We start from the raw sequence: 27,269 nt of genomic DNA on the forward strand, positions 1-27,269 counted from the left end.
GAAAAAAGGAAAGAGTTGATGGGAGTATGGAGAGTAGTGTTGTCCATCCATCTTGTAGAGACCGGAAGGAGACGTTCATTGGAAAAAGAAATCCAGAGGCTGGAAGGGATGTTCACTGTCTTTCTTGATTTTAACTTTCTTCTGATCCCTGACCCATGTCCTGAAAGACCTGGCAATTATCTGTCAAGTGGAGTAATCAAATATGGTATCTGCTACCATGGTTTGGCAATATCTTGTTCAGTTGAAATAAACCTGATGCAATTTAATCAGATATGTGTCAAAGGCGCATTTCAAGAGTTGAATTAGGGACTAAGGAACATCAGGGTGAACAAGAGACATGCCAAGTGTTTCTGGAGAGTGGGAACATGTGGCTGTTCCATGTGTGATTACTAGCAGGGTTGATAGTCCAAAGGAAAGTCCTAGAAAACACAAAGGGGAAAAATTGATAAAATTCTAAACTTTCTTCAGCAATAATGAACCACCGTTTATCTGAAAAAAACTCCAAATTCCCTTCTTTTTCCCCTTAAATGTTAAAATTCAGTTTTATGCTAGCTAGGGTGAGACTCCTCCTGTCCTCCTAGGACAGATCATGTAGACAGAGCCACCTCGCCCTGGCCACCTCTCAGGCGTATCTCTGAGCCTGAGGATCTGCCATGAACTCTGATCCATGGGGTGACATGGGCACAGTCCCACATGGACCTGTGCCATGGGGATACAGGGCTGAGCCAATCCAGCGTGCTTCCACACAGCCCTGTCTCAGGATATGTGTGTCATCTGCCCCTTTTGGCCAAGGCACTGAGGGATGGAGACCTGAAATATTAAAACAAAAAGAACCCAAAAACCTGTCCCCACAAGCATTTGGCTTCTTTTCTTCTTTTCTCTCTTTTTTTTTTTCCTCCCCCTTTTTTCTTTAAATTTAGTCTCTAGATGAAAGCCTTTTGGAAAGAACAGGAAACCCTAAAATTTCTCTTCTACGTACACAAATATTACATTTCAGCCATGGTGGGCAGCCTGATGCCACCCCAAAGTTAAACCTGGAAGGGGATGAAGTGAAATTCCCAGCCGTAAGCCATCAGACCTGATTTTTATTATTTATTTTTTTTCACCCATGAATTAAAAGCCTGTCTTTCCCTGGTTTGGAAAAGGAGATGGGACATTTTGTGGGGGAAAAGACATTTTTACACAAACCTGTTATTAGCAAAGGCCATCGGCAATCCTTTCTCAGAGTCCTAGGTGTTGCAGCTTGCCTCAAAAAGGCTTGTTTTTTTAATAAATAAAACTATTTGCTAGGGAAAGGGGTTATTTTTAGTTGAGAAGCTGTGTGTATTTACCCAAGGTGTGTGGGTTGCCCATCCAAGTTTATAGCTCCATTGTCCCTAAAGGACCTATACCCAAGCCCAGGCTCTCCCTGGGCTTGCAGAAGCACAGGATCTGCTCCTGGTTTTCTCTCTGGAGGCTCAAGCACCATCTCCTGATCAGCCAGCCTGCCAGGATATCTTCAGAGGTTGTAAGCAGCCTCAGCTGCCCTAGAAGTCAAGGGAGACAAAGGCATCCAGGGCACTCAGAATTTGCCCTAAACCTCTGGAAACCCTGTATCTCCTACTCTTTCTAGCTTCTCCCTGTTTCTGTTCTCAGTCCTTGTGGCTCAACAATGCAGGGCCAGAACTTTGGCCCAATTACTGTTCTGCAAACAACCAAACCATCCCATGTTAGCATGCTCCCAGCACAGTTTTGGCCTGGGACAGCTGTCACTGACTCAGTGGACACTATCTTGGGATCAGCACGGACCAGGAGACGTTTCAAGATGGCAGCACAGACAAGACTATTCTTCTGGGACGTGTATGAGCGGGAGTTCAGATTGGTGGATATGAGCCACACTGAGCTTGCAGGGCCTAAAAATAGGCTACAGTCCATTGCAGTGACTAGTATAGGTGTAATCAGTGAGTCTTGGTCAAGCCTGGGTTTTCTCCTCGTATCTATGGTCCTGGGATGGGTCAAAAGAGCACCGAAGCCATACAGAGAGACGTCATCTCCCACCCAACACATTCAAGTCAGCAGTCTGTGATGACTAGCAAGGGCTTGCAGCTCTTCACAGATGGCTACTTGCCAGGCATGCCTGAATTAGAGCTAGGATGAGATGGGAAATACCAACAGTTCGCCTCTACCGCCAAACCTATTGGCTTATGGGCCAAGAGCTTCCAATCCCATTGAGAAATGTCTGCTGAGCAGTTATATAGGTCTTGCAACGCACAGGAGGAATAGGTCTCGGGAGTTACCATAGGCATAAATGTTCTGTGTGTTAGATATGTAAAGTAACACAGAGAAAGAGTGGAAAACAGTGCATATGAGTGGCTAAACTGCAATACTAATTATAAACCTTATTTCTACACTTATTTTAATGGTTGATATGACCAGCACTGTCCCCTCAGAGGGAGATCCGGAGAGTTTTGGAAGAACTAGAGGGACTGAATGAGGAAAGAAGGATGCCTGGCTGAGCCAGGCCAGTAATGTCAGGTCAAGTGTTAACAGATGGGATGTTGAAGGCGATATTACTTTTTTTGAGTGGTGAAGGCAGTGAATGGACAGACAGGATGTGAAATGGGCTAGTGACATCTGGGTAGCCAGCTCTCTGGAGCTGTGTCATGCTAGTAGTTGTCTGGTAACACTCATAACTTTGTGACTTTCCTATTCTGCCTTGGGGTGAGTAAAGAGACGGTGGAACTCGGAACAGTCCCTGGCACATGTATCGTTCCCCTCCAAAGTCCCGTTCCTCCAAGGCTGAGCATGCAAGGGGTGTTTTGCCCACTAAACACTGGTGTGCAGGCCAGCAAAGATCTCTGAGCCGTAACAGGCAGGACCTACATCCATCCATCCCATCTCCTTGCCCTCCCCTCATGCTGGCCAGCACGCGGTACCCATACAGACACGGAGATGTTTGGAGATGTGTGCACTGACACAGCGCACACTGCACACAGCTCTGCTGAGAGGCACTGCAGCACTGCATCCTCAGCTACCCATGGCAATGCCCTCGGATGCATGCAGAGCATCTTTCCCCAAAACAGACATATGGTCCCTCCGCATTGCACACCACAGCTCAACAGCAATATGCACCCCTTCCTACAGTGGTCAAGGCCAGGTTGGATGGAGCTTTGATCAACCTTGTCTAGTGGAAGATGTCTCTACCCATGACAGAGGGGTTGGAACTAGATGATCTTTAAGATCCCTTCGAACCCAAACCTTTCTATGAGTCTATAGATCTATACACATACACATTCAGGCATACATATACACAGCCAGGTTTGAAATACATCTGCAGCACCGAACACCCCCAAACAGAGGCACTGGCCCTCCAAGCCTCCCTTTTTCCCCCTCCTGTCCCAAAATGCTGGGTCATTTTTTTTGGTCGCTCCTCCATGCCTGTTTCCAATCCACCAAATGTCCTTCCCGTAATAGAGTGACCACAATTGCACACCGTATTCCAAATGTGGTCTCCCTGGTGCCTTGCACGATGCCAGAATAAGTCGGACTGATTTATATTCCATACCCCTAGATAAACACCTCGAGACCGTGTTTGCATTTATCCAGCTGCCAAGCAGCCTCGCAGATGGTTTTAATGTGTTCTCCACATGCATGTACCGCTTGCACAGAAATCGGAATTGAGACTTAGGGGGGAAGGAGAGGAGGGAGGAGGCAAGGGAAAAGTAGGAGGCAGGAGAGAATAGCCCTCACTGCACCCTGGGGATACAGCAGTGAGCAGGCACGGCCCAAATATGCCTCTTCTTTCCTCTCTCTTCCACCAAAGCAACCTGCAGCGTGCTGGGATTTCTGGCTAGGCTCAGGTGGGCAAGCAGAGGCGAAGAAAGAGCAAAACGAGAGCTGCATTGCGGCGCACCCCTTTCACAAAGCACTCTGTGGCCGGCCTTTCTGCCTCCAAAAGGCAAGTCCCCAGCAGTAACAGCCAGCAGAGCGTTGGCTCACTCCATCCGTAATACCATATTGGCTTGTGATAACGACTACTCTCTCCACGCCCCGAGATTTCAACCCTCAAGGGCTTAAGGAGAGCTGCAAGGCACATCTGTTCTAAAACTACGGTAATCTGTGCTACTATAACTACTCTGTAGTAGGGTACTACTGTAAGGGAGTATTCATGACAGTCCAAGCAACGGTGAGATGAATGGGTACACTATAATAGTAACCTTCAGACACCTCAGGCACTGAGGCACATGCCCTGCCTGAAGGATTTTACAGTCTCGCCTTAGAAGATGGGCAAAGACAGTCTGTGATAAAATGACATGCAGATGCAGAGAAATAAAACAGATTTTCTGACTTGAAGGCTGATACCCGCCCTGTTGTGACTGGTATTTGAGGAAGGTGTCATCCAGTGCATTTCACGGAGGTGCTGGTAACATCGAGTTCAATGGTGAACTGACACGTTTCCAAATGCCTCGTCTTCTCAAAGTGCTTATTTCGTGGTGGTGGTACCTGCTCTGCAGAGCTGGGCGAGGAGGAGCTGTCTGCTGGTGACCTGAGTCCCTGCCCCAGCACAGCCCTGGGAAGGCAGTGGGGGAAAGCGACATTTAACACCATCTCTCCCAACACATATCCCTCAGACTACAACCTGTATTTCAGTGAGGGCCTTCGGGCCTTCCTTCAGCTGAAGCTGAAGACTTGAGCGAGCTTGATTGATGGGCTGATAGGTAAAGAACAACAGTCTTGTAGAAAATGCATCAGTAAACTACGACCAGCGACCCTTATTGGTGCAGGGATGTAGCGGTGGAAAGAGAGGCTGAGCTCTGCTGTGGCTCAGCTTGTCTTGAGGAAGTGATGAGCTTGGGTGTCTCAAGCCCAAGAGATGAGAGCACAACAGTTGCATATGGGACCTGTGTTGGCATCTTGGTACCCAGGAAGGAAGAATGAAGGCGGAATCTGGAATCTGTTTTGGAATCTCACTTGTCCTTGGAAGTGATTGCCTCCAGGGCAAGTAAAATGGTTTCTGAGGTCTGGAGTGGAGGTGGGTAGCCAGCTGGAAAACTGGGGTGGGAAGCACAAGTGACTCTGCCAATCATGAGACAGCAGCATACAGGCTAAGGTAGGATCAAGATGCACTGACCTGTCCCAGGGCAGCAGGTCTCAAGAGTGAGACACATGGAGGAGGCTGTGAGTGACATGGTGCTCTCCTCCTAACCCCATTAATGCGGCAGATTCCATTTGCTCTAATGAGGTTCCATCTTCAAATCAGCTAGGGGCATGAAACTTACTGTTCTTCGCAGGGACCTTATCCTGAACATAACTCATCTGAAGGGTAGAAGCTCTCTCTTAAATTCCAGTATAAGCTTTCTTTACTGCCAGGTTATGACTGTATTTTTGCATAATTTTCCACTTTTGTAGGTCATCTCCATTCAGACTTCTTACCAGTAAGATGAGAAAAAACTTTTTTCTTATTATCTCTTGTTCGATTAAGCAGACGAAGCCTTTTATTCTCCTCCAGGGCCACCAATGAAATCTCCCCACCCTACCAGTTCTCCCCTATTGCTTGAAGACTTTTTGTTTCTGTTCCTTTTCAACAAAAGAACTTAGGAGCTTTTCCCCAGAGAGGTTATTTTGTTTAAGCAGTAGCAAGGACCTCTCAGGACCTGTGAAGCCCCTTCTAGCAAACTACTATGGGATGAAGAAGTAAAATAAGTCTTAGTAGACAAAGCTTCAATTCCTGCCTCAGCAGTTGACTTTTACCAACCTCGCTTAGCTGCCTGTGTTAGGTTTGTAGTCAGGGAGTGTGGTGATCACTATCCCCACGGTCTCCAGAAGTATGATTGTCCTGTCTCCCTGAACTCGTATCAAACTACAGAGACAGAAAGGGAGACACCAGGATGAGGTATCTGCAAAGTCTTTGGAGAAGAAAAAGGTCTTGCCTCACTTCCAGCCACTCATGTTGTCCTACAAGACTAGTTTCTTCAGCACCAAAGTGGTCAGTGATGTCCTCTAAATGTGAGAAACTTCAGTGCAATTCCCACCTTCCTTGTTTCCATCCATAAGAGTTACAGCTCTGAATTTGGAGGAGCTTCACCACATACATACATGCCTGAGAGAGAAGGAATATCCTCCATTCAGCGTTGCCTGAATGACTGACACACATCCAAGACACACTTAGGATGTGGGATATGTATGAGATTTACTTGTTTTCTTAAAAGTTTATGAATTCCTTTTGACTTACATCTTCAGTGAATCCTGCTATTTCTTCCAAGGAAAGAAATGTTTTGCATTCCCAGTTCACGTGGAACATGTGACTTCGTGTCCCAAACCTACCCACCTCTATCAATCCAAACAGCATATTTGAACCCTCAAACTATTTTTTACAAAAAAAAAAAAAAGAATTTTTTCAACAGCTTTTCAATCAGCATTTAGAACGAACTGGATCTCTTCTGATTATCTATGCTTCTAAATATTTTTAACAGTGTCTCAGGAGAGATTGACTTATTTTTAGCATGCCAAAAGCACACTACTTGCAGGTGGTGGATTGTTTTTGTCTAATGACAGCTTATAAAAAAGGTTGTAAAAATGGATTCTTTTTTTTTAATTTTAAAGTATAGCCATCAGGAGAAATTGTCAGCCTGTGGATTTTTTGACTGTTTTCCCAAAACTCCTCACCATTTTTCAGATTTCTTCTGGTAATTCAGTGTGGATCTCTTTTGAGAAATGACCAGCAGAAAAGGAAAACAACAGAGAGAAGCCAAGTTGTTAGTGATGTTAATATTTTTATAAACTGAGAAAAAAAAAATGTTTGGAGGAAATATGTGGGAAAACAAACAAAAAGAAAAGTCTTGTTTGCATTCCAGCACAATACCAATGGAATATATGGTATTTTCCCTCCCCATTTTATCATCAGCTCAGTTGTTAAGTGACCTCTAGTGTGAATAAAATAGGAGAAAGTTGGAGGCAGAAGGTGCAGAACACATGCACATCGGTGGTCTCAAGCTGGTGAAATTAATAGTAAAGGTTCCACACAGCTGTGCAGACCAGAGGAGATAAGGGGTGGGGTGAGGGAGGATGTGGGGAATCAGAATCATAGAATAGTTTAGGTTGGAAGGGACCTTTAAAGGTCACCTGGTCCAACCCCCCTGCAATGGGCAGGGACATCTTCAACCAGATCAGGTTGCTCAGAGCCCTGTCCAACCTTGCCTGGAATGTTTCCAGGGATGGGACGTCTACCACCTCGCTGGGCAACCTGGGCCAGGGGCTCACCACCCTCATTGTAAAAAATTTCTTCATCATATTTAGTCTAAATCTCCCCTCTTTTAGTTTAAAACTATTACCCATTGTCCTATCAGCAGGTCGATGGTTTGTCTCCTTAGATGGGAGGAATGGAGGTATTAAAGATAGGAGTGAGAGAAGGATGGTGGGGTTCCTGTCTGGGACAAGAGGAGTGACATAAAAGGGAGAAACAGCTTTTGGCTGCATTAAAACTCAGGAATGTGGATCCAACAGTCACAAAGTGTGGCTGGTGTTGACATCAGTCAATATTTCCATTTGAAAAATGTTTTCCAAGAGCTTCAGTTGATGTAGGAACTTCTCAATTCGTTCTGCAACCAAGAGGTCCAGAGGCACCTGGCTTGACTTGTGGATTTCCAACCCCCCAGCTTACCCCAGCCACAGACTAATAACTGCAGTGCCTCTCCCCAGTCCAATTCTTCTCCCTTTGCGCTCATAGTGCTTCGGATTGGCAAGAAACAGCCATGCTGTGCCTAATTTTAAGCTATGCACTTGCCAGTTGGCTGGTCAGTCAGTAAAGGCTGGTTGGCCAGGTGGCAGCTGCCAAAGGTCCACCTGCCCTTCCCTCTACTAATCTCTGTGAAATTTGTAGGAAGGAAATGATGACTGACATGTCTTACCCCTCCTTCAAATTTGTCTGAAATGGGTTTTCCAAGAATGGAGCAGGGAGAGAGAGGCAGGGGATGATGGAGTGATGGAGAGGAGGCTAAAGAGGTTTCTCTGTGTCGTGGCAGTTCATGATAAAGACAACAGATTCATTTTTGTCTTCTCTTGGGAGATCCTAGCCACTTTTTGAAGATAGAGTACCACCAGATCCTTTTACAGCTTTAATGATTCAATTCCACAGGTGAATACACAGAGGCATGGAAAGATTTCAGATGCAGTGAGAAGCAGCAAAGATGATCCTTTTTTTTTCAATTTCTGGGGCAGCTGGTGGCTCGCCAAATTGTCCACAGGATAAAGCAACAGCCCAAAGGTGTCCTAACCCCAGTATGCACCATGTTTTCTGCACAGAGCCTTCAACCTTCTGCTTTTGGGGAGGATTGTGGGGATCTAAATACCCAAAAAGAAATAATTTCACACTCTGTTATCCAGAAGGCATCGGTTTTCTTTTGAATAAGTCCATTGCAAATGTGTGTGTGTGTGTGTGTATGTTTACAGCATGAGGAGGGCGTACCCACCAGATACTTTTCCACATTAATATTTTCTGGACAAATATTGCAGTATGATACTAAATGAAACTACTTACAAGTGGAGGCTGACCTTTGCAAGTCGTTGTGAAGATTTTAGAAAAATGGAAGGTTTTCCTCTCAACATTTCAGAGCATGACATTCGGCTGAATTTTTTTTCTCCTCAATGTTGTTTCTCCACAGCATTCTTTTTAAAGTTTACCTAAATAATTTATTTATTTTGTAAAAAGAATTGGTCTTATTTTAAGTAAAACCACTTTGAGGGCTAAATAAAATCTTTATTTACTTTCTTGCCTGAAAAAAACCCTCAGAGACAATAACATTTTGTCCTAATCCAAATTTTGTGGGGCACTTTTTTTTTTTTAACTTTTTCTTTTGATCCTTCCAGAGAATGAAAAATAAATAAACTGTTTTTCCCAGTGTAAGTAATCCTGTAGCATAATGAGCCAACAGGAAGGGCTTTCCCAGTTTTCATGAATAGGAAATCTAGTATTATTCTTCCTCTAATGTGACTGGAAATAGAGAAAATGTAATAAACTTCTTCCTTCTTTCTGTCACACCAATGCTGAGTAATTTTAGCTCCTCTACTCTCACTCCCAGTTAATGCTTTAGAAGATAGGCAGTGATTAGTGTGGTCCTTTTCATCAGCACTGAATTAAAGATAAGAAATCAGCTTTTAAGTGATGAGTTTTTCTGTTGTTTTTCATGTCCTAAAATACCATCAGACTGAATTGATCACTGTCAGCTCTGACCCTGGAGGGCACCATACCAGCCAAAGGTCTTTAAAGCAATCCTGGATTCTTATTTAATCTTGCAAAAGCACAATCATTATGAAGGATAAATTACTGTTTGGTTGAAAGATTGCTGAGGCACTGGCTTTGATATTAATGAAACACGCTGAGATCTTGGCCATGCTTATCATTTCTTTAGCAGTGGAGCTCTTTTGCAGATAAGAGCCGGCTGTTCCGTTTTATTTTGATTCGCGTGTAATTCCTCTCTGTCAGACACTTTATTCACTGTTGATAAACTCCTTCACGGGCTGCCATCGGTACAAAGTGAAGATGCTGCTCTGAAAGCGGAGCTGGGGCAGATTCACCGGTTTTTGCTCTTGACTTCAAATACTCTGGGTGTTAACCGACGGGTGTAGTAAATACAGCCCAACGCAAAGGCATATGTAAGCACCAAGTTAGATTTGGCTGGATAGTCCTTCCTCAGGGGCTGGAAAAGCAGCCCACGTTGAACATCCATGCCTGAATGTGAACTTGCTCCCTTCTGGAGTGGGAGTTTATGGATCAAAAGCTGCAGAAATGGGTGGTTGACAAGTTGGAAGGACCTAAGAGGTGGGGGATGGGGTCTGACTTCCCTCTTTTTGAAGCAGTGTTGAAAATCGGGTCAATTCCCACAGCTTTCAAGAAGCCTGGAGGATTTCTTTGCCCTTCTAAATATGGGTAAGCTCTGGCTTTGTCCATTGCGGATTGAATGATGAGGAAGATGAGACTGGCGGGAGGGCAGGCAGCCTATCTCCCAGGGCAGTCTGCCACCATCACCGGTACCTCAGCTGCTGGTGGTAAATCCCATGGGCTGCAAAGTTCTTTCATGACCCTCTTAGCCTATATGCTCATGTAGGACATGATGCTGGAGGCCTTGAATGGTTGGCTGGTACCTCCGTTTGTGAAATGAGAAACGAAGCTTCTCATAATCACGGGTCCATTGAAGATGTGCTTAAACACTTCTCAAGTACTGGAGAATTGCAAAATGACAATTAAAGAACTTTAAATATATAATTATATACTTGCCAATTTTCAAAAGAAGGTTTTGGGGAAAAAGGCAGACATAAAGTGTGGGGAAGGACTATTTCTCGGTTTCCATCTCTGCTTTTCCTTGCTCTAAGCACATAAATCACAGTTATCTGCAAATAAACTAACATACACAGAGGGAAGAGGGAGACCTGTGTATGGCAGGAGGCAGGATTTCTCCTTCAGGGCTATTTTACCGTTCTTCAACAAACAAAAAGGCAGAAGAAGGGTGACTTAAAGAAAAATTCTGTAACAACACCCCACCACTCCCTTCTCAAAAGGTTAGGAAGTAGCATCAAGCCTTGAAAAGTAGTACAACAGAGAGAGATAAACAGTTCCCAGGATATTTGCCTTCCTAAGGCAATGGGGCTTGTGTGATTTCTCCACCTGCCCATTCTCTTTCTGCTGCTTTTCTGAAAACCTGTGACTGAGCGAAGGGCAGAAATCCAAAATCGTGAGTAAGCAGGGGGGAAAGCTGGGAAAACTCAACCATTGTACGTCGCGCTTGGCAGCAGGTGACCGGTCAATCAGTGTGTGTGCGCCGGCAGCCAATTAGCATGGGCACGGCTCCAAATCAATCAGTGCATGACCTGCATCTTGCCCCATGGTGACATCACAGGGAAACAGGGGGAGAGGGAAGCTGGCGCTGGTGAAGTCATAGGCGAAATGGATGTCAAACCATAGGCGAAAGGATGCAAATCTTTAGGAAACAGAAATTCCATCATTTCCCCCCTTATGAAGCAAGGTAATGAAATATTCTTTATTTACAGTTAGAAATATTAACGCAGACACCTCTCTATAGATTCTTGCTAGTCTTAGAGTTACTTAAAAGCGTACCCAAATTCAGGCACACAGGCACATCTGAGAAAGCAGCGAAGCATCGCGACATAGCGTAGCACTCGCTGACATAAATAATGAGTTAAAATTACAGCTGAATTTAGGTTAACGGCCTGTGGACATTAAACCACAGCCAGTCTGCTCTGTGTGCATAAGTACTTTTCAGGGAAGCCTGAACTGGTAGCTTTGAGCCTCGCAATAAGGTAGCTGCAGCATAATCTAGCTCCTTGGCAGCCTAGGCTTAAATCTGTGCTGCCATATCAAGGCTATACCCAGCCAAGCTCCCTTGGGCATCTCCAGGTTGCCCATCAGTCCACAGAGTTCTGAATGCTCAAGTTCTCCTGTTCTCCACTCTGCTCTCCTGCCCCATTTGCCTTTCTTCCAAGCCCACGAGGGAAAGCAACTTTCTGGGTTCATTGACCCCTTGCAGAGAGTACTCAGCTATTATCATAGAATCATAGAATGGGTTAGGTTGGAAGAGACCTTGAAGATCACCTAGTTCCAACCCCCCTGCCATGGGAAGGGACACCTCCCACCAGCCCAGGTTGCTCCAAGCCCCGTCCAACCTGGCCTTGAACACCTCCAGGGATGGGGCAGCCACAGCTTCTCGGGGCAACCTGCGCCAGGGGCTCACCACCCAGACAGTCAATAATTTCTTCCTAACATCTCATCTAAATCTCCCTTCTTCCAGTTTAAAGCCATTCCCCCTTGTCCTATCACCACATGCCCTTGTAAAAAGTCCCTCCCCAGCTCTCCTGTAGCCCCTTTAGGTACTGGAAGGCCACAATATGGTCTCCCTGGAGCCTCCTCTTCTCCAGGCTGAACAACCCCAGCTCTCTCAGCCTGTCCCATGTCAGACCACCTCCTCCTGAAAGAAAACCTGGGAGAAGCTGCACCTTCTGGGGCTAAACACTAAGAAGAAAATTGCAATGACGCCTGAGAGCAGCTTTCTCAAATTGAGTGATGGTAGTGGTGTTTTTTTCACAGAGAGCCCCTCTCCAAATGGTGGAGCATTAGTGTCACCTCTGCACGTCCAGTGACTCATCTTTCCCCTTGTGTCTCTTCCACAGATCGCTTTTGTATTCCTGGATGGTATTGTCTGCTGGCCTGAAGGAGTGCCAGGCAAAGTGGTGGCCATGCCATGTCCCGAGTACATCTATGACTTCAATCACAAAGGTAGGTGTTGTCCTCAATGTCAGCACAGCCTGGCAAGCTGCAGCAAGGGGAGGCCTGGCAGTCAGAAAATTAGAAATCCTCCTTAGCATCCCTTTTTTTTATCACATGGAGACTCCCTTCCAAGCAGGGGTAACGCCAGGGGAAAGGAAGTTAAGAAATAGCCATTACGTTTTTATGCTGGAAAAAAAAAAAGCTCTGTTTTAACCGAAATAATGACAAATTTCCCACCTGCCCGACCCAGACTGTAATGGAGTATTATAACCACCGATTTCATGCTTACAGCTGGGTAGTCTTGCAACGTTACAAACCTGCATTTGTTTGATGCCGCAAACTTTGCATAGCAATAGGAACCCGCAAGATATTTCTTCCAATTTGTATTCTTCGCTTGACAGGTTTGTTAATTCTAGCCCCTGATCTCTGCCCAGACCCCTACGGTGGGTATCTGAGAACAGCGCTGGTAACCAGAATATGTGAATTCCTCCCTATCTCGCTTTCCCTCAGGCAGCACATTTCTTGGCTTGCTTGTGGTGCCGCAAAGTCTGTGCATGTTTTTAGAAGCAATTGAAGTACACTCGCTCCTCAGTGTGTTTTCAAATCTAAAGCATTCTCTTTTCCCAGGCAAAGCAGTACGCCCAAAGACCGAAAAATTAGAGAATTAAGAGTATATGTTCCCAGCAGAGCACTGATGCTCTTTTCAGAGAACAAGTAATGATATTCCTGTGCACCCTGCTTGCACGTAGTCTGTCCTGCCTTTTCTATAAGGGACTGCGGGCTGAGCCAGCTTCACCCCTGGCTGATGACCTTTCGTGGAGACCCCTGCACATGCACTTCACACTAGAGGCCAGAAGGAACAGGCAATCCATCCCTTTTTTTCTCCATAACCCAACATGGCACGGATTCCCCACCTCACAGAAACCCACCGGTGAAGTCAGCCAGGGTGGGAGTCAGATTTAAGACCCTTAGATGCAGAGGTCTCTATAAGCTCTCCCTCTGTAGTCACAGCACAGATAGATCTGTTGACTGATTTCATCCCTGTTAACTGTAATGGGACTTCTTACACGCAGCTCATGCAATGATACTCTCACACAGACATCTGAACATGGATGTTTTCATCTGCCAGCCGAATCCTAAGGCGAAACCTTGCCTTCTCTTCTTTCTCCATCGTCATGAGGAGGGTAGCCATAGAAAAATCTATCTTGAGATGCCCTGAGTCTGTAAACAAAGAGCAGGGTAATATAGACCACTGTTTATTTTCATAGGGAGCGCTGCAACTCTGAGGACGATTCTGTGCTTTGGGACTTTTCAAAGCTTCTCTCTTGGTTTCTAGACCCCAGTTTAACCTAAACTAAATGCAATTTGCTGTTAGCTCTCTGGTGTTTCTCAGCTGGAAAGTTGCTAAGGAGATGGAAATTGTGTTCTTGCAGATGAGTTTCAAAGCAGGCAGGAGGCACCAAGGTTGATAGGATCCACCCTTGAAAGAAGCTTCTCCTCCTGTTCTACCAGGTGTAGTCCCATTTACTCTGTCTCTCGTTTGTCTCCCACAGGACATGCTTATCGCCGGTGTGACCTGAATGGCAGCTGGGAGTTGGTCCCAGGCAACAACCGCACCTGGGCAAACTACAGTGAATGTGCCAAGTTCCTTACCAACGAGACGAGGGAAAGGGTAGGCAATTGCATTTGTGCATGGAGCATGAACTGTTGGCTAATATAAGGAGCACTGACTTGTTTAAAACCCTTGATGAGCTCTAGTTTGCTGCCTCCTCTTGGAAACTCTGTCTGAGCTTGCCAAAGCCACATCTTTTTTTTTTTTTTTTTTGATGGAGAATTATTTGAATTTGAAATTGTCCTCAAAGCCAAGAAAGGTTCCTCCAGCTGCCATGATCCCACTTGTAAAGAGATCTTGGGGAAACTTAAAGGTTCTTCCACACCATTGAGACTCCCCCTTCCCCACCAGAAAATAATTTTGCTGCCAGGTTGTTGCCAATAATTCCAGTGCTTACATGACTGTCTGTGCTAGTGCATGTACAAACACAGAGCTAAAAGATGTGTCAATCAAAGCGGTAGCAACCATGCTTCAGTAGGTGAATAACAGAGAAACTCTTGGTTGAGAGGTATAAATCAAGGATCAGAGGTTTTATGTGGTCTGTTCATTGGAGGTGGATGGGTACAAAGTCCTTTGCTAAAGCAAATTAACGTCTAAGAACAGATCTTGAACTAATCCTGGTGTAGTCATAATTTTGAAACTGGGACACCAGTCTGAAGTTAGAAAAGGGATTCATAGCACATGGAGAGGGTTTGTTATGCTCCTGGGAAAAGGGGGAAAAAAAGGTGTCTGTCAGATCTATGGGCCTTATTTTTATAAAAATTCAGGTGATTGGCAGGATAGTGGCTGGCAGAATTTTCCTACTTCTCTGTCTGGGTCTGAGCCCAACTGGGGCTCTGTAGAGCTTCTGAATGTCTCCCAAGCTGAGTGCATCACAGAAGCAATTCTGTGTTAACGTGACAGCAAAGCTGGCAGTGGAGTCACCTGAGAGGATGTGGCCTTCTTGTTTCGCAGAGAAAGACATTTCCACCCACACGCGGTTGCTTCTCTATTTCTGTAATTTGCAAAGAATTTAGCAGGAACCTCTGGTTTCTCAGCGGTACTTGGAAGATGTCCTCCTTGGATAAGGGGTATGGCATTAGGGACTGATCATTTGCAGCACAGGTTATTTTCAGACAGTTGGAGATAAACATCTAACCACAAGCTTCACGGTAGGGAGCAGGCTTGAAGATGATATACAGTCCCTTGGGGAGAAGGTTCTTAATTTTAAATCCAACGACAGCATAGGGGTTTTTTTTGTATTTTTTTCTCTTAACGGAGAAGCAACATATGAGTGAAGTTGTTTAGTGAGGAAAGATGTTATTTGATCATCTACATGCATTATATCACGCAGTCAAGGAACCCGCAAGGTTGTATACACCAGGTACTGCTCCAGCTACTTGATAGAGAAGTGTGTTGTTTCAGTGCTGGACAACCTTCAGTTTTAGAACAAGTTTGGTGGGACTCATCTTTTCCCAGTCCATACAATGGAAAGAACTATTTTAGCCCCAGAGGTTTCTGGGAAGTTTCTGGAGTAGGTGTTGGAGTCATTGAACATCTTGCTCACACTGAGAGCTTTACTAAGCTGTAAAACTTCTTGACCTCTCTGAAGTCATTATCTCCCCTCTCCCACCTCTCTCAGCCATGTCCCGAGGTGGGAGTCATCTGCTGCAGACCTCTCCATTTAAATAAGTCTCCTGGATTTCCCCTAGGGAAAGGAGGTCCTTTCTGTTAAACCTCCCATGTTGGCAGCTAGGACTTGGTCCAGGTAAATTTGTAGGGGAAGGGTATGAAGAAGAAGAGAGTTGTCCATTTGTTATCAGCACAAGGAAGGAGTAGGGACCTTCCACCCATGGCTGGTAAAAAAGACTGAAGACAAAGTCTGTTGCCCTGGGTTTCATGTATCTATCTTTGTCAGTGTCTCCTGAGTGTTGAGGAGGTCACTGCACAGACAGGGGACGTGGACTGTTCTTCCTAATGGAGAGACATTAGATGAGGTACCACAATGCAGAAGACTTCATTTTTATTCTCAATGTCTGTTCTTACTTGGAAAATTACTGCTCCTCATGACCTTTCCCTTTATGAGCTGTTTTAATAACCGTCCCAATATCATCATCCTCATTATTCTGTACACAAGGCTCAGTCATCTTTTGCCATGAGTTTTCTAGTCTAGCTACACAGGGGTGAATTTAATGATATTTAACTGTAGGACAAATTAGACCATCATCATTGTTCAGATTAAATGGACCACATGGTCTTGCTAAGTGATGCCTGCCCAGTGCAAAGAACATTAGAAACAATGGAGGTTTCCCCCAGCTTTGGAATTGTAGTTTGATTAACAAATGCTTTTCAACAGCATCTATTCATTATTATTATTGGTTTTATTAACCTCATATTTGCAAGAGGTTGTTTTCCTCAGTCCAACCCTGCACTCACCTCACAGCGATGCTGCACGCTCTCAGGTCGTTGCCTCGTTTCACCATAGGGGTGGCTGCGTTTTAGTGACAAGTGAATCAATGCATATACATCCACCGTGGGTCTCTTGGGCCTTCTGGTACAAAAAGCACTCTGGAAATAAAAGAGAAAAGGAATGTCCTTTTTTTTTCTCAGTTGGGTGATGACTTTCAGAGAGCAAGGAAGGCCTCTTGTCTTTCACACCCAACCGTGGCTCAGAACCACTGGTATTAATAAACCTTCCTTTGATTTTTTTTTTTTTTTCCTTGAAGTAAATATGTCAAGAGATGTCAGGATCAGGGAATTTGGCAAGATAGACTAGTCGCCTTTATAGCAAGATTGTTTTCTATTATTATTTCCCCCCCTGGGGAACAGCATCTTTGCGTCACCAGTAACAGCTGCATTTAACCAACATTTTAAAAGGAGATCATGGGCTGATTCCAAGTAGGACAGCACCCGAGCAGATGTAACCAGAGGAACTTTTAAGAAACTATGCATTAGAAAGCATTGGGGAAAAAAATGTCTGTCTGCGACTATATATATATCTGCGTTGCTATCTCTAAAAATAGGCCTATATCTATAGATAGCTATATACACAGACGCACACACCTAAATAAACACCCACGTCCATGTGCGCGCGCACACACACACATATATATGTCCATGTATGTTTGTTTAGGTGTGTAGTTTTCTCATTTTAGCCACTGTGGGATAATTATAAGATTGACCAAAGCAGCAAACAGCGGGCCCCAGAGAAAGTTTGTGTCTTTCGCTACCTTTTCCTGAACCATATAAAGAGGATTATTTCACAGAGAGCAGCACGGAAACCGCTTTCTGAAATTAGCAAAGTATGCTAAAGCCATCAGAGCCAGGAGAATTAACAGCTCGTAACTGCCCAGTGAGCAATTGCTCTTGGGCTGTTTTCTAAGGGAAAATTAGCACTGCTGAAGGACGCTGGATTGGCAGCCCTGAAGATTGATGCCCTCTCTTTAGCCAGGAGAGCAGGTAGGCTGCAGCTAGCTCTTGAAGTGTGTTTCCCCAAACACCTTGCAGATAGCATTAATCTTGCCGTGAACAACCATGTTCTGTAGAAGACAACTGTTTAGCAAGGGGTGGGGAGAAGTTTTGTGGAAAGGTTTCTTAGCAGCACACCATGGGAAGATAAGAGAGTTTTCTTTCTGCCTTCGGGCAGTACCAAAAACCACCACTACACCACAGTCTGTATACATTCTCTCATATTCTGCTTTTAAGGTAGCCCTTGTCCAGTGCAGCAGAGATGGTGGAAAATCTTGTTCTCCCACTCCTTCCCCAGGAGAAGTACATGGGTATGCCCCACCCCAATTGCACCCTGGATCTTCAGAAAGTCTCCCTGCCTCTGAAGAGATAAGCTGAGAGATCTGTGGCTTCCCACCCCAGACCAGGCAGCTCTGCTTCGCTTATTTTCCATCCGGTGTTTCAAGAGAGCCAGTAGGACAAGGGGAGGAAGGGGAATGGATTGGCCGGTGTTCGCTCTTTGAGGAAGGCGGTGTGGTTAAACACCAGCTGTTTATCTGTCTGCTGCGTGTTTCACGTCGCTGAACCACAAGCTGCTGAACGTTGGGAGAGGTTTTGCAGCACTGCTACATAGAATCATAGAATGGTTTAGGTTGAAAAGGACCTTAAAGATCATCCAGTTCCACCCTCCCTGCCATAGACAGGGACCCCTCCCACCAGACCAGGTTGCCCAAGGCCATATCCAGCCTGGCCTTGAACACCTCCAGGGATGGGGCCTCAACAACCTCTCTGGACAAACTGGTGCAGTGCCTCACCACCCTCAAAGTGAAAAATTTGTTCCTAATGTTTCATCTAAACCTGCCCTCTTCCAGTTTATAGCCATTCCCCCTCGTTCTGTCACTACATGCCCCAGTAAAAAGTCCTTCCCCAGCTCTCCTGGAGCCCCTTTAGTTACATAACCACTAGATGATAGATACACAGAGGGGTGTGTATATATATATATTTATTTATTCTATATTTGTTCTGTTCTTACACTCTTCCCTAAGCATCTGTTCCTGGGCGGGTAGGAGACAGGGAGCAGGGCTAAAAGCCCTGGCCCAGATTGGCCATTGTCCTTACATCTTTCTTAGGTTTCCTTAAAAACAGGAGTGAGGGCGACCTGTGTTCTTGGAGATCCTCCTCAGTGCTTGGATAAAACATGGCACACATGTGAAGTCCTGTTGTGCCTCTGGCATTAGTAGGCAGCTCTTTAGGCCATTCCCTCCAAAAACCTTTGTAGGGCTTTGACTATGGACCCCCTTCCTTTCCACACTGCCAGCCAATTGCATCCCCTTCAGCATGGTCATTTTTATGGTCACCTTTTCAGGCACTGGCAGGAGTCATGGCATATTTTGCTCAATAAGCAGAAATTTCCTTCATTCCCGTCTCCCCAGAAACAACACTAATGCCAAACACTTTTTTTTTTAAAGCAGATCAAACCCACCTTGTTTTCAAGGATGAGCTTAAGGGTAAATGCGACCTACATCTACTGAAATCATAGGGAAGGGGAATATGAGCCAGCAACTTGGGAGGTTAGCTCAGCTTGGAAACCACCAGCCTTGCAAGATGGACCATCCTAAGATCTAACCTCAGCCCGCCAGTCCTGTCTTCATCTGCTACTGTGTGTTTATGTCATGGCGGTTTTACTACTTCTGGGGAAATCAGAGAGGCCTTGAGAATCCATCACACACCAAACACAATGGGAAAGGCACAGCATGTTGCAGGGCTGCTTTATCTAAACTCCATTCTTCAAACCAAAAATCTTCTATGCCTGGCCTGTTTCTTGGAGCTCTCTGGGGTCCTTTTAAAAGCAAACAACTATGTGTAGCCTCAAACTGATGGCATAAAACCTGTTTACATAGCATATACTGAGTTATACAGATGAAATTCCATCAGTGTGTCATACATTTGCACCATGAAAGATGGGCAGATGTTTTAAAATATGTGTAGAAATAAAAAAAAAAAAAAAAGCATCATGGAGATGCATTCTTCATTCTTGCAAACAACCCTGTCGTGCGGTCCTCGTTTCATGCCTACAGGTTAGGTCTGGTGCATTCCTGTAAATGCTGCGGCACCTTTTAGTGCAGTGCTGCCGATAATAGTGTATGCCTAAAGTCTGCTGGGGAAGTCTGGTGGTTTATAACAGCACCATAATAATACTTCACATGAAAACTTCTTTTCTAGGGAAAAGAAGATTGAGGGGGGATCTTATTAATACATACAAATACTTAATGGGAGGATGCCAGGGGGATGGGAGTAGTCTTTTTTCAGTGGCGCCCAGTGATAGGACGAGGGGTAATGGGCATAAACTTGAACATAGGAAGTTCCATCTTAACATGAGAAGGAACTTCTTTACTTTGAGGGTAGTGGAGCACTGGAACAGGCTGCCCAGAGAGGTGGTGGAGTCTCCCACTCTGGAGACATTCAAAACCCGCCTGGACACTGTCCTGTGTAACGTGCTGTAGGTGACCCTGCTCTGGCAGGAGGGTTGGACTAGATGATCTCCAGAGGTCCCTTCCAACCCTAACAATTCTGTGAATTCTGTGAATTCTGTGAAAACACAAGGTTTCTCACAACACAACACACAGGGTCAGATATAGTCCCCTTCTACCACATATTTAACCATTGCTGGCCCATAGTAGATGCTTAAGGAGAGTTTATGGAGGCTGGCAAGTAAAGAGAGCTCTTGTCCCTACTTAGAGCCTTCCAAGACCCTGCAGCTGTGGGGCATTCTCAGCCTGTGGTCTTAGCATAGGACTGGGAGAACTTTTTTCTATTAATGTGAACAACAGATTTGGGGCACATTTTTTCTGTGGCATCCTGGATGTCCTGTGGCTATAAATACTGTAGATAAACTGGGTGTGACATGGAAAAGTGCTACCTTTCATGAATACACCTATGGGGTACCCAAAGAGCTCAGCTGACTCCTGAGACACAGGTCTACTCCCAACCTTTTCCTTCTTCCTTTTTTTTTTTTCATAGGCTGTTCTATAGAGATGAACAACTCTCCAGCTCTGTTGACTGCAGTTCATAGTATCACAGAATGGTTTTGGTTGGAAGGGACCTTGAAGATCATCTAGTTCCACCCCCCCTACCACAGGCAGGGACACCTCCCACCAGCCCAGGCTGCTCCAAGCCCCGTCCAACCTGGTCTTGAACACCTCCAGGGATGGGGCAGCCACAGCTTCTCGGGGCAACCTGCGCCAGGGGCTCACCACCCTCAAAGTGAAAAATTTATTCCTAATATGTAATCTAAATCTCCCTTCTTCCAGTTTGAAACCATTCCCCCTCATCCTATCACCACATGTCCTTGTAAAAAGTCCTTCCCCAGCTCTCCTGTAGCCCCTTTAGGTACTGGAAGGCTGCTATAAGGTCTCCCTGGAGCCTTCTCTTCTCCAGGCTGAACAACCCCAACTCTCTCAGCCTGTCTTCATAGGAGAGGAGCTCCAGCCCTCGGATCATCAGCTAAGGGGTCTGATTTATTTGCCTACACTTAGACACCTGGCACCACTGCCAGAGATGCATTGGAGGTGCATCACACCACCTACAGCACTAGCACAAGGCTGGCAGGTATCTATGAGCCCCATGTTCTTCTGCAACAGCCTCTGGGGTCCACGTGAGCGCTCTCAGACATCTCACGCAGCACTTAGTATTTATGTGTCTGTAACTAAATCTGAAGATCTTTCCTTTTTTACCGTGATGTGAACACAGACACTCAACACACCCCAAGATGTACATTTGCACATCTAAATTGGGGTCTCTTAGTCTGAGAGCCCACACCAGTCGCTATCCAGATTGTGAGGACCCTACATGCCCGGCACCTCTATAGACGAGGGGAACAGAATTCTGTAGCAAAAAGGTCATGTTTAACACTCAGTGTTTTCCCTTAGGCGTTGGAAATCAGTGACCGTTTTGTGCCTTTTGCAAATATCCCTTCTCCCTGCCATTAAGTTTTGGGTTGGTTTTTTTTTATTTGCATCTTTTATTGTAAAAAAAGACAAGAAAAGCAACGACTGGAGCTAGTGGCAGAGGCTTTCTGGCATTGCTTATCATTCAAAGCAGAAAATGCTTCCCCTGCTAATTTCAAACATGTCATTAGCAACATCTGAATCAGCAGCTTTGAGAAACTTTGCAGATACTTGATCTGGAAAGCCCTTACATATGCTTCCATCCTCATATACTGCTAATCCCACCCTTCAGCGTAGCCTGCCAACCCCTCAAAAGACCACTGGATCCATTTCAGCTTGACATCCTAAATGTTGCAGAGTCTGGCTATTGTCTCACAAAGGGGGAAAGGAAAAGGATGAGAGGAGAAAGCTGGATACAGGGCATGGTGCAACGATGCTCAGAACGGAGTTTGCCACCAGTCATCTAGAAAACACATGTCTTGGTCACCCACGTCCCTCCCTGTGACACTGGAAGGAAACAGAACTCATGAACACCAAAGCCCTGAAGGTCTCATCCAGATGCTGAAATGTAGGTTATGTTTATGCCCAGAGTTAAACGAGATGTTCTAAGGTGTATGAGATAACTGCCTGGGAACTGCAGATACAACATGGGACCTACTCAAACCCTTCTGTAAAAGTAGCTTGAAGCCATACAGGACACTTAGGTGTCTAAAATGACATGAGGCTCATGGAAGGACAACTGAATTGAGTCCTGAGGGTCACAAGACCTCTTACCTGAGACTCAGATGGGTGGGACTTGCTATATAAATGTGAACACCTCTATTTGCGCAAGTCACTCTGGACTCCTCTTATGACAACCCAGTCAGTGCAGCTGATGACTGAGGGCACCATCCTGCGATTAAAATAGATGAGTTGTGGCCTAAAGCAACCTTTTCTTACTGGTGCTGGGACCTCAGATGGCCAGCTCTGATGGAGCTACCCACACCGTAGACGTCTAAATTAGAGGACCACATCCACTATGACAAACTGCCGGTGCTCATCCATACTAGAATTTGAGGGAGCAGAAATACTCTTCATATAGACTGTCCTACAGCTGGCTGCAACGCAAGAGCGAAAGCACAGCCGTGGTTTCACAATGGATGGGGCCTCGAAACCCCTCGCCTGGTGCTCTGATGTAGCTCTGAGCTGTCCTGCAGAGGAAAGCAGTTTTCCTCTGGATTCAGATCAATGCAAATTATCCCCCCCTTTGGTGGAAGTGGACAAATTAGGAGTCAGGTTAAGGCCGAAGCACAGTATGAAAATGTAACAGCCAACCGCTCTGAGGGTCACACACCTGGAAGACGTCCAAACAGCAGGGAGTGGGGAATGCAGGGACCCTTGCGGGAGGGGGGCACATCCAGCCTGTGGATGCCCATGGTGGCTGGGTTTTGTTTATTTTTTTTTTTCCATGCACTCTCTGATGTCACGCAGAAGCCATCTCCAGCTCTGTTTTGGTTTCCTGTTCTCCCGAAGCCACCGGGCTGCTGTGAAGTTTCTACCCTGAGGTCAGGCTGGTGGAAAGCTGAGATGCAAAGGGGAGCAGAGAGGAAGTCTCCCACAAAACCAAGAGGGAGGGGGAAAGGGAGATCTTGTTACGGGTTCAGCACACAATACATCTGAAATAGTACTTACGTTTTTCGCGGCTCGATCTATTGTCAGTCTCTGAGTTATGGCTGGAGGGAGGTTGAGAAGGCAGGATCAGGTGGGCTATCTCACTGCAGACAGATCGTGTCACCTGGCTGTACACGATAGACGGCTGTGGTTTGGTGGAGCTTTGCAATGTGTGACCAGCGAGGATGAGGGAAAGGAAGTGCCCTGAGGCTGTGCAGTGCCTGAGAGCACCACAGAGCATGACCTCGAGAGGATGCATGGCGCATGACTTGATGGGAAGTCATTTCACCAACCCGAAAACCAGCTCAGCCACATTGGGGAGGGCTCATCCTGCCCAGGACCCTCCAGGAGCAACCACGACTGACTCAGCCAAGTGAAAGGAAGGCCTCCAGAGCATCCTTCTGCAGGTCCTTTCAGCAGGGGAAGGGGATAAGTTGGGTACTCCTTAGGGAGATTGCAGATGCAAGACGCACAGGAAAGTCGTAAGAGATGGGAAGAAAGAGGGGATCAGATCCATCCCACACCTTCCCCATCATTATCTCATCCCAACAGGGCATGGAATTATGTGCGTAGAGGGCAACATGCAAGGACATCAGTTGTGAAACTGATTTTCCCTACTTTTGGTACTGTATTGTGAGTTTTATAATATTTTGCTGATAATCCCAACCCCTGGAATCACAGATATTGAGGTTTTGTCTTTCTGGTTTTCCTTGAGCTTTTTTTTCAGCTCTTCTTCTTTATTTTCAGTGCACTTATTTCAACAGTTGAGGCAGTGAAGGATTACTGCAGGAGTCAAATTAAATGACACTGATTAAAGTATCACACCTTTTAAACCAGGGTCTCATGGTATAGCAAGGTCAGATTTTGCAGGTGGGTTGCCTCCTCCAACAGGTCAGTGGATGACCAGTGGTGATCAGTGTGTCTTCAGGGTGGATTTATAAGAGACATTAGGTAGAGCTCCTGCTCTAGCAGGACGGTCTAGTACGTAGTGCACTGTATTGAGACTATGGACATCCAAGTTGTGTCCACGGCTTGGCCACGCATGACCTTTGTGGTCTTCTGTGAATTATTTAAACTCTCATCCATCTCAGCTCCAAGAAGAAGGTTCTCAGACCATGGAGGTGGTTGTTTCAGCTGGCAGATGACTCAATATTTTGTTACCTGGAGGACCTTTCCTGATTCAGCATTGTGGTTTCCACCAAGCTGGGACCTCCCTTGTGCTAGGATATGAGTGAGACCTGGAATTGCCTTTGGAGCTTTTTTTTTTTTTTCCCTCCTGGGTAAATTCAGGTCTCACCGTTCCTGAGGACAAACACTCCTGGAAACTTGCAAGCATGAGCTGCCCTCCCAAGGGCTGCCCTGTGCAGCTTTTTGGAGAACCTCAACCTTTTGTTCCTGAGGTTTCCCCCGAGGACCTAAGCACCCCATCTGAAAAATCACCTTCCCTGAAGGTTCCCCCATCGTGACACTGGGTAAGATTTGTGGCACCTATGTCTGCAAGCAGGCACAGCGGCGTGCATGCATGCATGCATGCATGTGTATGTCTTGGCAGTTCTGACTCAACATCCTTTCAAAAAGAGGCCCTGTGGTTAATCAGAGGAATTAACCACAGCCTCCGAAAATGTCCTGCCAGCCAATAAGCAGGCCCTTCCCAAGGCCATCGCTACTACAACGGTGTCGTTGTCCGGTAGGAACGTGGATCTTTCCGGTTGAATTTCTGAATGGGGCTCAGGGATGCTTTTGTTCAGCTTGGCATAGTACCGCCTCACAACTGCTGAATTACCGAAAATCCTAAATTTGGAGTAGGTTTTTTTTTTTTTTCTTAAATTTTCACCAGGGAGGCAAACGTTTTCCAGTTCAAAGAGGATTCCAGCTTGGCAGTGGGAAAAGTGCACCAGGCTTTGAAGGGAAGGAGAGCTTTTTTTCCCGCCTGGAACTCGTGAATCTGCTCACATTGGCTTTTCAGTGCCTGCTGCCTCCACAGATATATAGAGAGAGATATATAAATATGCACATACACACACGCTAGATTAATATTGGCAAGCGCGCCACTCTACCAATGGAAACCGCAAAGAAATATTCACATATCTGGGGATTCTGATGTAATAGGGCTGAGGTTTCACATTCCAGGACAGCATTTCTAGCCTCAAATCAAAATCAGAGCTGTCATTCAGAGCCCAGCGTTACTAATGTTATTGCAACCCAGCGGGTGGGGTGAGGGAAAGGCGGGAGGCAGGGGAGGAGGGAGCGAGGAGAAAGATGCTGAATTGGTTGGTTTCTTCAGGGTTTATTTCTAATTTCAGACGTGTAAAGGCAGTACAAGCTAGGACGGTGGCAGGCATTTTAACCCTTTTCAGGCAGATATTCAGCAATGCCTGAGTTAAGCTGCATGCCCCAGCACAGGACAAAGAAAAATATCTCAATATTTCATGGAAAGCTCAGGGTTTCTAAGCCCAACTCTAAAATATAGAGGGCCAAGAGAACTAAAACCTAATTACTATGAGCTCTTCTGTGACAGGACCTTTTCCAATGGGACTTTGGCAAGCTAAAGTTGTGTCTGGATTGGATAACCGTAGTCATAGGCTGACTTCAATTTTAAAAAAAGAAAAACTAAATGCAGGTGATTTCTTCTTATATCCCGCAACCAAAGTATATCTTCCCCATGTTTTCTGTGGTGGGTTGACACTCCACCAGCCTGGACATCAGTCATTCAGCAATGGTATAGCATAGCCTTATGGCTAAATCTTACAGTTCCAGCAAAAATCCCAGGTCAGCGGGCATTTTGTACAAGCAAAAGTTGCCAAGTGATCTCTGGATTTGGCTGAGAGTTTGTAAAGCGCTTTGGGTTCCTTTGGGATGAAAATGCTGCAAAACTCCCTGGCATGGGATTAACCCAACTCCATCACTAGCCCCTCGGGAAAAAACCTGTCTCCCCGCAGTCATTAGGAAAGATGAATACCTCTTTCCAAGCTGCTCTTATGTCAAAAAGTTGACAACAAGTGCGATTGCCAAAGGTTTCCCAGACCCAGAGCTGTACACCCCCAGCAGGTACGATAGCCTGAATCTCTGTGCTGCTACCACGGTTGTGTTACGATGCAGTAGGACGCGTTCTAATGTGACGCTATTTTTTCCATCATTTGTACTGCAGGAGGTCTTTGATCGCCTCTATTTGATTTATACTGTTGGATACTCCATCTCTCTGGGATCCCTCACAGTTGCTGTCCTTATCCTGGGATACTTCAGGTAGGCGGCTCTGTTTCTACCTAAGCAAGTTGTCACTAGGCTGGAAAAGCCTCGGGCTTTCCTAAAGGATAAAACTGGGGTGGCATGCGCTTCTTCAGCGAGCCACAAGACGTTACATCTGTGCTTTGGGCTGTGTTAGTGTCACTTAGGTCAAACTTCTTGGGGGATGGTGGGTGGGATGTTTGGACTTCTTCCGCTTGCCTGCAATGGAGTTTTCTAGACCCCCTTTGTAGCAAACAGGAAGAGAGACACCTCCAGGAAGAGGTTTGTCTCCCTTGGAAGACTAACTAGGGTTTTCTATTACCCCTTCATATGACTGGCTTAGATTTAGATGGGTAATTTTTAGATAGCTAAGGTCTCCATAAGGGAAATTCCACTCTAACCCCAAAGATTCACGAAGGATAGACCAGCTGAAGGGGACCCCAGCCATGTAAAAGCACTGGACTCACTCCTCCCATCTCCCCATGGTGCTGCTGTACTTAGGGATCCAAAAGTGAATGCACACCCTTCTAACTCTGATTGTTCACCCTCCCAACTCTGATTGTCCACCCTCCCTTTCCACCACTCCTGCCAAGAGTTGTTGGCCCCTAAATACCATTTTGAACCCAGGCCATCCATTCCTCAGACCAGGCTGTTGCATCTCCTGCTGACCAGGGGAGGGGAGGGATGAAAGGTGTCACTCAGAGCTAGAAGTCTGTCCTTTGGGAAACCATACCTGCTGAGGTGCAGATAGAGCAGGCTGCTGAGCCCCAGTCCCCTGAGCCCCAGATTCGCATCCCTTCAGTGGCTGGTGGTATCTTCTCCTAGCAGACAGCAGGACCCAGGCAACATCTGTGGAGGGAAATTCTCCATGAAGCAAATAGCCACGAGGTGTCTGCAGCTCCCACCGTGCAAGCTCAAGCTAAACCCCAGACACATACCACTGGGAATAAACTGTGGGGTCGTTGGCTCTAAAAGAGCTCAGCCCTCTCTTCAGTGAGAAAAAGGAGGTCAAGGGGATTGGCTTGGATAGCAGAGCATCCCAGCCCCTGAATCTATGACACACACAAACCAAAGGGGACTGCAGACCCCTCCTGGAGGCACGTCACATCATGTAGACCCAGAACCCATCCATGCCACCACTCTCCTGTCCTTT

General features: G+C 45.9%; 1 protein-coding gene across 1 annotated transcript in view; it reads left to right on the top strand.

Moving 5' to 3' along the window:
- Nucleotides 1-27,269, top strand: part of PTH1R (parathyroid hormone 1 receptor) — a 126,764-nt gene that overhangs the window by 77,002 nt on the left and 22,493 nt on the right. The window contains 4 exon segments of the mRNA XM_009880511.1: nt 12,160-12,175; nt 12,177-12,265; nt 13,810-13,928; nt 26,040-26,134. Of these exon segments, the coding sequence (XP_009878813.1) occupies nt 12,160-12,175; nt 12,177-12,265; nt 13,810-13,928; nt 26,040-26,134 (319 nt within the window).

This window comes from Charadrius vociferus, unplaced genomic scaffold (assembly GCF_000708025.1).
Source record: "Charadrius vociferus isolate BGI_N301 unplaced genomic scaffold, ASM70802v2 scaffold12, whole genome shotgun sequence".
In the NCBI taxonomy this organism is placed as follows: domain Eukaryota; kingdom Metazoa; phylum Chordata; class Aves; order Charadriiformes; family Charadriidae; genus Charadrius; species Charadrius vociferus.